The sequence below is a fragment of the Hemitrygon akajei genome, chromosome 30 (assembly GCF_048418815.1).
Source record: "Hemitrygon akajei chromosome 30, sHemAka1.3, whole genome shotgun sequence".
Classification (NCBI taxonomy): domain Eukaryota; kingdom Metazoa; phylum Chordata; class Chondrichthyes; order Myliobatiformes; family Dasyatidae; genus Hemitrygon; species Hemitrygon akajei.
The window spans coordinates 24,381,124-24,393,801 of record NC_133153.1 but is presented as its reverse complement, the minus strand read 5'-3'; the positions used below and the strand labels follow the sequence as shown (position 1 = coordinate 24,393,801).

The following is a 12,678-nucleotide window of genomic DNA, read 5'->3' as shown; positions in this document are numbered from 1 at the left end:
TACCATTCCCATACTCCACTGCAACACTTTGGCGCCCCGTTTCCCACATTCCCTGTATACCTAACAGAGAAGCTTTCCCAAGCTCCTTTCAAGCTCACTGTATTTTGGTTTCTTCACTCTGCTTAAACTCACCTGTTACACTGAAATATTATTGAACTACACTGAAACATCTGGAAAAAATGGTTAACAACAGGTTGATTACTAACAGGAGTAACAGTGAACAGGGTGCAAAATCTGCTGGTCCAGTACCACCACAGTCCTGAGTGTGCATGATTCAGGATCCAAGGAGCTTCTGGTTCCTAGATGTGAACATCACCATTATCCTGTCCTGATTCAACCATGTTTGACGTCACAGCCAAGAAAGCTCACCAGTGCCTCTGCTTCCTCAGGAGGCTAAAGAAATTTGGCATGCCAACTCTTCAAGCCTTAATAAATTTTACTGATGCACCTCAGGAAGCGCTTTGTCTGGAAGCGGAATGGCTTGGTACAGAAACTGCTCTGCACGTGACCGCAAGAAACTGCCGAGTTGTGGACACAGCTCAGCATGTCTTGGGAACCAGCCTAGCTTCCAGGGACTCTTGCCTATACTGCTCACTGCCTCAGTAAAGCAGCCATTCATAATCAAAGGCGCTGCTTCCCCCACTCCAGCCATTCTCTCTACAGATACTGTACTGTGCAAATGTCTTCCGACACATACTGGACATATAGCTAGTGTGCCTAAGACTTTTGCACAGTAATGTATATTACCTCATCTGGTTACCAAATAGAACTTAATAATACTGAGTTAACTACCTTGATTTCCATTTCCCAAACACTTTCCAATTGTAACCAATATACAGTACTGTGCAAAAGTCTTAAGCACCCTAGCTATATACATATACGTGCCTAAGACTTCTGCACAATACTGTACAAAAGCCTAAAGCCACATACCACGAGGCTCAAGGACTGCACTATCCTACTCAGACTCCTAAATGGACATCTTGTACAATAAGATAGACTCTTGGCCTTACAATCTGCCTCATCGTGATCTTTGTTGTTTATCTGCACTGTATTCTCTCAGTAGCTTTTACACTTTGTTCTGAATTGTTATTATTTTACTGTACAATTTGATCTGAACAAAAGGTTTGCAAGACAAGCTTTTGACTGTGTCTTGTTACATGTGAGAGTAAGAACCCAAAACCAAAAATAAGCATTATCAGAGCTTCCATTGCGCTAGTTGTGATTAAGTCAGACTTACTGTAGCATCATCTGAACCAGAGGCAAAGGCATCGCCACTTGGGAAATACCTGTCGTGAGAGAAAGTGCTTCAGTATCATGTTTTCAAAAGACCAGTGTGACACTTGTCCTGTATAGTGTAGCCATAAAAGCATTTGCTTTGATCGTATAACAAAAAAAAATGGATTGAATAATTATTTCTTCTATGACATTGAGCATAGGTTTAGGCCATTCGGCCCAACCTATCCATTCAAACCCATTGTCCACCCTACAAGTCACAGTTTCCTGTGTTCAGCCCATCTCCCTCTAAGCCCCTTTTCCATGTACCTATCCAAGTGCTTTTTAAAATGATAATCTTGTACCTGCCTCAACAACTTCCTCTGGCAGCTCGTTCCATATACTCATCACCCTCTGCAGGAAAAATTGGCCCCATGATGCCTTTTAAATCTTTCCCTAAACCTTTGACCCTCCTCCCAAGTTTCAGACTCATCTACCTTTGGGAAAAGACTGTTTTATATCCACCTTATCTATGCCACTCAAAATTTTCAAAACACTCCTTATTCTCCTACGTTCCAAGGAATAAAGACTTAACCTGACCGACCTCTCCCTATAAATCAGGCTCTCTAGTTCTGGCAACATTCTTGTAAATTCTTTCTGCACCCCTTCCCACTTAACCACATTTTTCGTACAACAAAACTGTATCCAGTACTCCAAATGCAGCCAACTCCTAATGACTTAGACAACTGCAACATAATGTCCCAGCTACTAAACCCTGTGCCATGACTGATCAAGGCCAACATGCTAAACACCTTTTTCACTGCACTGGCAACCCGTGACACTGCTTTCAGTGAACTAAACATTATTACTCCTACAGATCTCTGTTCCATTATACTCCCTAGTGCCCAACCATACATGGAATAGGCCCTACGCTGGTTTGACTTTCAAATGCATCACCTCACACTTATTTGTATTAGAATCCATCTGCCACTCTTTGGCCCACTTCCCTAACTGATCAAGATCAGTTATCCCGACACTAATGATAACCTTCTTCAGTATTCAACAACACCTGCTAATTTTATGACATCTGCAAACCTACTAATCTGTAGTGAAGACACTTGAAGTTTTCTTTGACTGGAATATATGATTGATGCAGTTTGTTAAAACTTGTGATGAACTTTATTTAAAAACAGTTGTATGAGTTCAAGCCTGAATGATGGGATTTGTAGATAAATAATTCAGTCTACTAACCTAACGCTATTGATGTCCGACTCGTGCGTCTCAAAGGACTGGATACACTGGCCAGAACGCATATCCCAAACCATTGCTTTCTTATCACAACCCTGCAAGTGAATGGAAACAAAAATCAAATAAGAAACTGAATTGCATAAAGGTGAATTTAATATACTTTTAACTGCATCCAAAATGTGCCAAAATAATAAGAATCCAAATAGCCACAAAGTCACTAATACAATTTTTTTTTAGGATCAGCTCAGATTTTCAAAGCAACACAAGCTTGAGTTCTATTTATTAACCCACCACATTCCCGGACTATTATATTTCCTAGCTCAAAAGAGACTAAGATAAAAGAGACAATAATGCAAGATTTTATAATGGATGGGATCTGCACATTGTATACTGTTAATGTGACAGTAGACCATCTACCCATAGAAATGGAACTAGTCATATACTGTAAACATAACATTGTATACTGTTAATATAATTTTGTGTTCTCTCAATGTAACGTATACTTTTAATGTAAAATTGTGTACTCTTAATGTAACATTGTATATTGTTAATGTAACACTGTATACTGTTAGAACCATAGAACATTACAGCACAGAAACAGGCCCTTCGGTCCTTCTTGGCTGTGCCGAACCATTTTTCTGCCTAGTCCCACTGACCTGCACCTGGACCATATCCCTCCATACATGATCCATGTATCTGTTCAAGTTTTTCTTAAATGGTAGAAGTGAGCCCACATTTACCACTTCATCTGGCAGATCATTCCACACTCCCACCACTCTCTGTGTGAAGAAACCCCCCCTAATGTTCCCTTTAAACTTTTCTTCCTTCACCCTTAACCCATGTCCTCTGGTTTTTTCTCCCCTATCCTCAGTGGAAAAAGCCTGCTTGCAGTCACTCTATCTATACCCATCATAATTTTATACACCTCTATCAAGTCTCCCCCCATTCTTCTACGCTCCAGGGAATAAAGTCCTAATCTATTCAACCTTTCTCTGTAATTCAGTTTCTCAAATCCCGGCAACATCCTTGTAAACTTTCTCTGCACTTTTTCAACCTTATTAATATCCTTCCTATTCGGTGACCAAAACTGCACACAATACCCCAAATTCGGCCTCACCAATGCCTTATACAACCTCACCATAACATTCCAACTCTTACACTCAATACTTTGATTTATAAAGGCCAATGTACCAAAAGCTCTCTTTACTACCCTATCTACCTGTGATGCCACTTTTAGGGAATTATGTATCTGTACTCCCAGATTCCTCTGTTCTACTGCACTCCTCAGTGTCCTACCATTTACCTTGTATGTTCTACCTTGGTTTGTCCTTCCAAAGTGCAAAACCTCACACTTGTCTGCATTAAACTCCATCTGCCATTTATCAGCCCATTTTTCCAGCGGATCCAAATCCCTCTGCAAGCTTTGAAAACCTTCCTCACTGTCCACTACACCTCCAATCTTTGTATCATCAGCAAATTTGCTGATCCAATTTGCCACATTATCATCCAGATCATTGATATAGATGACAAATAACAATGGACCCAGCACTGATCCCTGTGGCACACCACTAGTCACAGGCCTCCACTCAGAGAAGCCATCCTTCACTACCACTCTCTGGCTTCTCCCATTGGGCCAATGTCTAATCCAATTTACTACCTCTCCATGTATACCTAGCGACTGAACCCTCCTAACTAACCTCCCATGTGGGACCTTGTCAAAGGCCTTACTGAAGTCCATGTAGACAACATCCACTGCCTTCCCTTCATCCATTTTCCTCGTAACCTCCTCGAAAAACTCTAATAGATTGGTTATGCATGACCTACCATGCACAAAGCCATGTTGACTCTCCCTAATAAGTCCTTGTCTATCCAAATACTTGGAGATCCTACCTCTTATTACTCCTTCCAATAATTTACCTACTACTAACGTCAAATTTACCAGCCTATAATTTCCCGGATTACTTTTAGAGCCTTTTTTAAACAACGGAACAACATGAGCTATCCTCCAATCCTCCGGCACCTCACCCACAGATACCAACATTTTAAATACATCTGCTGGGCCCCTGCAATTTCAACACTGGTCTCCTTCAAGGACCGAAGGAATACCCTGTCAGGTCCTGGGGATTTATCTACTCTGATTTGCCTCAGGACAGCAAGCATCTCCTCCTCTTCAATCTGTATATGTTCCATGACCTCACTACCTGTTTGCATTATTTCCATAGACTCCATGCCAGTTTCCTTAGTAAATATAGATGCAAAGAACCCATTTAAGATATCCCCCATTTCTTTTGGTTCCATACATAGCCGACCACTCTGATCTTCAAGAGGACCAATTTTATCCCTTACTATCCTTTTGCTCTTAATATACCTGTTGAAGCTCTTTGGATTATCCTTCACCTTGATTGCCAAAGTTGCTTTGCTCATGTTTTCTTTTAGCCCTCCTGATTTCTTTCTTAAGTTTTTTTTTGCACTTTTTATACTCCTCAAGCACCTTATTTGCTCCCTGTTGCCTATACCTGTTATACATCTCTCTTTTCTTCTTTGTCAGAGTTCCAATATCCCTTGAGAACCAAGGTTCCTTATTCTTATTCACTTTGCCTTTAATCCTGACAGGAACTCTCAAAATTTCTCCTCTGAAGGCCTCCCACTTACCAATCACATCCTTGCCAGAGAACAATCTGTCTCAATCCACACTTTTTAGATCCTTATTTCTTCAAATTTGGCCTTTTTCCACTTTAGAACCTCAACCCAAGGACCAGATCTATCTTTATCCATGATCAAGTTGAAACTAATGGTGTTATGATCACTGGAACCAAAGTATTCCCCTACATATACTTCCGTCACCTGTCCTAACTTGTTTCCTAATAGGAGATCTAATATTGCATCCTCTCTAGTTGGTACCTCTATATATTGATTTAGAAAATTTTCCTGAACACATTTTACAAACTCTAACCCATCTGAAACTTTAACAGTATGGGAGTCCCAATCAATATGTGGAAAATTAAAATCCCCTACTATCATAACTTTATGTTTCCTGCTGTTGTCTGCTATCTCTCTGCAGATTTGCTCCTCCAATTCTCGCTGACTACTGGGTGGTCTATAATACAACCCCATTAATGTGGTCATACCTTTCCTGTTTCTCAGCTCCACCCATATGGCCTTGGTAGACAAGCCCTCTAATCTGTCCTGCCTGAGCACTGCTGTAACATTTTCTCTGACTAGCAATGCCACACCCCACCCTTCATCCCTCTGCCTCTATCATGTCTGAAACATTGGAATCCTGGAACATTAAGCTGCCAGTCCTGCCCCTCCTGTAGCCAAGTTTCACTATTAGCTACAATGTCATAATTCCACGTGTCAATCTACGCCCTCACCTCGTCAGCCTTCCCCACAATACTCCTTCCATTGAAATAGACACACCTCAGAAGATTATTACCACCACACACAAACCTTCTATGTTACCTTGCATGAACTTTTAACATCATTTATTTTCACCCCTGTTCCTCTATCTGCTTTGTCACTCTGGTTCCCATCCCCCTACAAATCTAGTTTAAACTCTCCCCAATAGCACTAACAAACCTCCCTGCAAGGATATTAGTCCCCTTGTAGTTCAGGTGTAACCCGTCTCTCTTGTACAGGTCCCATCTGCCCCAGAAGAGGTCCCAATGATCCTGAAATCTGAAACCCTGCCCCCTACACCAGTTTCTCAGCCACGTGTTCATCCTCCAGAGCATCCTATTCTTACCCTCACTGGCACGTGGCACAGATAGCAATCCTGAGATTACCACTCTCGAGGTCCTGCTTTTTAACTTCCTACCAAGCTCTCTATACTCACTCTTTCTTCCTATGTCATTGGTACTGATGTGTACCATGACATCTGGCTGCTCACCCTCCCATTTCAGAATGCTGTGCACATGATCAGAGACATCCCTGACCCTGGCACCCGGGAGGCAACAAACCATCCGGGAGTCTCTGTCACGACCACAGAATCTCCTGTCTGTTCCTCTATTGAGTCCCCCATCACTACTGCTCTCCTCCTCTTCCCCCCTCTCTTCTGCACTGCAGAACCAGACTCAGTGGCAGAGATCCGGCTGCCGCAGCTTGTCCCAGGAAAGTCATTCCCCAACAACACCCCCCCCCCCCCCACCGCAATATCCAAATCAGTACACTTGTTGTTGCGGGGAATAGACACAGGGGAGCCCTGCTCTGCCTGCCCGTTCCCCTTCCCTCGCCTGACGGTAACCTGATTACCTGTGCCTTTGGCATAACTACCTCCCTGAAGCTACTATCTATAAACTCCTCAGTCTCCCGAATGATCCGGAGGTCATCCAGCTGCTGCTCCAGCTCCCTAACGCGGTTTGTTAGGAGCTGCAACTGGATGCACTTCCTGCAGGTGTCATTGTCGTCGTTATTGTTAATATAACATTGTATACTATTAATGTAACATTGTATACTATTAACATAATATTGTATACTATAAATGTAGCATTGCACACTGTTAATGTAACATTGTACACTGTTAACGTAACATTGTAAACTGTTAGCATAACATTGCATACTGGACCTTCTTGCCATTGAATTTGAACTATTTGTTATCTTTACCTTGCTGGCAAAATTCCTCCTGATTTACTCAGCACACCTCAAGTTCCCACTCAGGAGATTTCCACTTGACTAACGCAACCACTGGGCTGAGAAAAGATACCTTAAACTGAGAGCCAGCAGATTGAGAAGATAGCTGATGAAAGGGCCAGACAGTAGCAGGTTATGTAGGACTTTTAAATTACCACGTGCACCTCTGAATCACAGCTGCATATGTATTTTTTTTATAGTCATTAAACATTTCTCACTCTTAATCATGACTCTTCCTGTCAACAGACACAGTGACCTAAATGTCACAGCACCCAATCAACATGCTAGTCTTGCAATGTTAGAGTGTCAACCCATAGCCCTCTATTTTTCTAAGCTCCATGTACTTATCCAAAAGTTTCTTAAAAGACCCTATCGTATCTGTCTCCACCACCATTGCCGCCAGCCCATTCCACGCACTCACCACTATCTGCATAAAAAACTTACCCGTGACATCTCCTCTGTACCTACTCCCCAGCACCTTAAACCTGTGTCCTCTTGTGGCAGCCATTTCAGCCCTGGGAAAAAGCCTCCGACTATCCACACCATCAATGCCTCTCATCATCTTGTACACCTCTATCAAGTCACCTCTCATCCTCCGTCGCTCCAAGGAGAAAAGGCCGAGTTCACTCAACCTGTTTTCATAAGGCATGCTCCCCAATCCAGGCAACATCCTTCTAAATCTCCTCTGCACCCTTTCTATGGTTTCCATATCCTCCCTGTAGTGAGGCGACCAGAGGTGAGCACAGTACTCCAAGTGGGGTCTGACCAGGGTCCTATATAGCCACAACATTACCTCTCAGCTCCTAAATTCAATCCCATGATTGATGATGGCCAATACACCATACTCCTTCTTAACCACAGTGTCAACCTACGCAGCTGTTTTGATCTGGTCTGGTCTTGTTGAGATGTGACTCCAAAATTACAGGAATATGGTTGACTCCTAACTGCCCTCTTGAATATCACAGCAAGCACACAGTTATATCAAATCACTGTGTTCAAACAGGACTGCCACTGTTCAAGATGGACGCCCACCACCACCTTCTCCCGAAGGAATTTTGCCAACAAAATAAAGGTCCCCCAATACAATGAGATGATTCTACTGCAATCTTTAATTTTACCTCAGGCCCATATGGAAAACCATCATCGTTTCATTCGATTTCTAGGCTCATTTGTCCTGGGTTTTCAGACTTGTGGACAAGCCTCCAGAAGTGGTCGTGGTAAAAATCCGTGGTGCGGCACGGCACAATTATCAGATTGTTATTCAGTGTTTCATGCAAGTGCAGAACAGGAAGTGGTGTGACACAGAAAACGGAAACTACTGGTTAGGACTTGAAGCTCTGCCATACGTGGCAATGATGGAAGACAAGGTGAGCCTTTCTTTATTACTCCAAAGGGAAAACAAAAGTGTTTTTTAAAAATTTAGACATACAGCATGGTAACAAATTCCTCCAGCCCAAAGAAAGTGCCCTGCCTAATTATGCCCATGTGGCTAATTAGCCTAGTAATTTGTAAGTCTTTTGGAATGTGGGAGGAAAGCAGAGTACCCAGAGGAAACCGTAACTCCTTACAGAGAATGGCAGAATTGAACCTGGGTCACTGGTATTGTAATAGCATTACACTAACCACTGTGCCACCCTGCTGCTGGTATTCATAATAATCATTACTAGTTGCAGTGGTAGAAGCAACTCAAAACACAACAAGTGGCAAAACGACAGCTTCAAAGTACATTTATTATCAAAGAATGTATAAATTATACAACCTTGTGATTTGTTTGCATTCAGGCATCCGCAAAGTGAGAAGCACGGAAGAAACCAATTTTAAAAAAAAATAAAGACCAACACACGATGTGCAGAGTAGGCCTGAAGCTTCGGTATCAGTTTATTATATTAGCAGGCATGGAGCACAGCAGCTGTGGCGGTCTTCATAGCCTCAGTGCCATGGAGAGAGGAGTGAACATCACAGGAGTGCGAGCGAGATCAGCTCCCGCCTCCGATCCCGACACCCTGTCTTTGGGCCAGCATTTAAATTCTCCAAGCAGTATACCACACCTCGTACTAGGACCTGGACACCGCCCAGAAAAAGCTTCCAGGACGAGACCATGCTGCCCAGCGACTAGCTCTGGGCCTAGATTTTGCTGCCCAGCTCAAAGCCACTCTCCATCTCATCAAATCGGCTCGGTGCCCAGACGATTCAACCTCGCTCCTGGGCCAGTTGCACAGGTACCAAAACTCCTCTGCCTCGACTCCTCCTCTCCAAATGACTGACCCCATCTGCCCGAACACTAGGCCTTAAACTCCGGTCTCACCGATCCGTCTGCACTAGTCTCCAATCTCAGAATCTGACAACGAGGTGCTAACCTAGGGGCCACCAGCCCAAATCCTCATTAGTCTGCCAGCCTGACATCTGACCACAGATGTCCTTTGTCCCACGTCGCAGCCTGACAGCAGATGCCGTGGCACTACATCTTTAGAGTTTAGCTGTGTTGTCACACCACTTAGGCGCTCAACCTCACGCAAGTACCTTCTCTGCAACTGCACCCATCACCTGTTTACACTTCCTGAGCCTCCGATCAGTTTCTTCCATCAAGTGGTTGTTTAATTTGTCTTTTAGATGTCCTGATTGAAGTTGCTACTTGCAGTAATGTAATTTGTATTCCAACAACGCTGTAGGTATGATAAATCCTTCTCGTCTTCATATTACCCTTATGGCATTAATCCTAACCTTCTATCATTTGAGTAATCAATTTTCTACTGTTTCATGCTGGAAGGGAAGGAAGCGTTCCTCCTCTTCAATCTACTAATTTCACCCTTGCCACAGAAGATTAATGAGTTCCAATGATCAAACCCTCAAATGGCGCTGCACCATTACATAACATTACCTGATATTGATTGGTACTTTCCCAACAACACGAAAACTGAGAAGTAGGAAAGTACCTGAATCAGCCGATGGGAGTGAGCAGGTCTCATTGTTTTTGCAACAACACAGAATGTTTTTTGACTGGAATTTTAAGAGCTAGCCTCATAAGAGATGGGAAGATTTTCCCACCTCCCAACCTGCCTTACAATGATTCCACTGAGGAACGTTTAGATTTCAATTCATCACTGAATTTGTGGCACATCCCTAATTGTCCTCAAGAAGGCGACAGTCAGCCACCTTCTTGAACAACACCTTCTTGTGAAGGTCCTCCATACTGAGCTGTTGGAGAATGAGTTCAAGGAATTTTAGACTAAGCAGAACGAGGAACATATTTTCAAACCGAGATGGTATGAGACACCGGAGGTGGGGGGGGGGGGGCAACTTATACAAGGTTTTGTTCATCTTCCTGTCATTACTGGTGGCAGAGGGAGCTGTTGCTGGGGTGGCCAAGGAAGTGATTGCAAGGCATTTTGTAGATGGCCCAAACTACAACCACTGTGCGCTAGTAACATAATGGATGAACACTTAGAGCAAGAGATACCTACCAATCTATCAATTAATCAACTAGATTTAGTCGTGCTTCTTGCGCACCGACTAAATCAAAGAGCCTATGTCATTAAAGCATCTCTAATTAGGGAAATTCTCAGTGGCACAAAGGCAAAAATGATTGAATTAGACATATCATCGTGTGAGTTCAACCTTCAGCAACACTTATCATACAGGCCACCTTGTTACATTACAGCAAACATGTTCTGTCTAGCAGATACAAGTCTGCGAATGAAATCAATTAGCTTCCTCAATTAAAACTTGGTGATTTTAGATGGCTATCACACCAGATGGTAGCGGTCTCTTATTTCTTGTTACTTGGAATGAAAATAAATGTGAAATATTTCAATATAAATATTGATCTTCCTTTCACCTACAGCTCAGGAAAAGACAAAGTCCTTCCCTAAGCCCTGCACATCCACTTTTGCTCCATTGAATGCAGTTTTGTAGCTCGTGCAGGTTAAAAACAATAAAAGGCTTTCTTGACTGCAATTTGTTAATGTTCTGCTACCGATACATACTTGTGAAGGATAGAGAATTGGATCTGTAATTTTTGTAGGCAAGTACACCATATCCTTGGATGGTGGATGATATAATTTAAATTCAGATACGACTGGAAGAAATTCACTGGGAAGTTATTCATACCTACACATTATCAGAATGAGTTCAGTTTTGGTCTAATAGCAGGGATATGCCCATGAAGGATAACCACTTAAAGATTAGCTTTTGTTGTCACATGTACAGTATTGTGCAACAGTCTTAGGCACATGTGTTTAGTTAGACTGTATTTGTCAATGTGGAGCGAAGATCTGGCGAGAGCAAAGGATGCTGGGAATGGCGAGTGTGGAGCTCCGCGGGCGGCTTGTAGAACAGCCCCCGGCAGAAAAGTGCCAGGCATAGGTAGTGGCACGAGTGCAGACCCAGCACTGTGACACCAGGCAAAGTCATTTGATTTCAAACAATTGGCTTACTGATCATTACAGAATATCCCTCTGCTGTCTCCCCTCTCCCTTCCATCTTTTCCCAGCCACGATTCCCCTCTCTCTGCCCCCCTCCCACTCTCAGTTCACAGTAGAGACCCATATCAGAATCAGGTTCATCATCACTCACGCGTCATGAATTTTTTTTTATGGCAGCAGTACAGTGCAATACATAAGTTACTACAGAACTGTGCACTCTAGCTATAGACTGTTTCTGTGCCTGAGACAATCGCATGGTGAAATCAATCGTTTTGTTTCAATAACCAACGCAGTCTGAGGATTGTGTTGGGGGCAGCCTGCAAGTGACACCACACTCCGACTCCAAACAGCAAGCCCACAACTCATCAACCCTCACCCTAGTTGTACATTTTTAAGTATGAGTGGGAGGGGGAATGGAGCACCTGGAGGAAACCCAAGTGGTCACAACAAGAACATACAAGCTCCTTACAGACTGCGTCGGGAATCGAACCTGGTGCTGACTGCAATGCTACCGTGCCACTAACGTAATCATGCATGTGCTTTCCTGGATCATAGTCAAGATCAAAACTAAACAAAAAATCCTATAGAAAGCAAACACTTTGAAAAATAAAGAAGTATAATTACTCACTGTGATACAGAATCACACACAACCAGTCACAACGTGATCGCACTGTGTTCTACGCACACACATCTACAAACTGTGTTCCTCATTCTAGCCACTCACCCCGGACACAAATGTATGACCTGTCTCAGAAGGCGCCAGGTCAAGGCAAAGGACGTCTGCACCGTGACCGTGGAAGCTCTGAAGCAGCTGGCCACTCTCCACGTCCCAGAGTGCACAGGTTCCATCACCGCTTGACGTCAGGATCTGAGGAGATGAAGGAGGAGGAGAAGTTTAAGGAGGTGGTTATCAAGTACACAGAGACGAAGAACAGAACTTTCACATGTTAAGGCACCTAATCAAAATACAACGTAGACTGGTCCAGAACAAATCCTCACCTACACTTACCAATAATTCACCTCAAGCACTGAATTATATCCATCATATCCAAAGTTATATTTATTTATTTAGAGATACAGCATGGAACAGGCCCTCTGGCCTAATGAACTGCACAGCCCAGCAACCCACCTAGTTAACCCTAGCTTAATCATAGTACAATTTACAATG

General features: G+C 43.1%; 1 protein-coding gene across 1 annotated transcript in view; it reads right to left on the bottom strand.

The window, feature by feature from the left end:
* gnb5b (guanine nucleotide binding protein (G protein), beta 5b) overlaps window positions 1-12,678 on the bottom strand; it is a 77,638-nt gene that overhangs the window by 14,435 nt on the left and 50,525 nt on the right. Inside the window, exons 8-10 of the mRNA XM_073033139.1 lie at window positions 12,235-12,378; window positions 2,464-2,555; window positions 1,238-1,286 (exon numbers count right to left, since the gene is read on the bottom strand). Of these exons, the coding sequence (XP_072889240.1) occupies window positions 1,238-1,286; window positions 2,464-2,555; window positions 12,235-12,378 (285 nt within the window). The remainder of the gene's footprint in view (window positions 1-1,237; window positions 1,287-2,463; window positions 2,556-12,234; window positions 12,379-12,678) is intronic.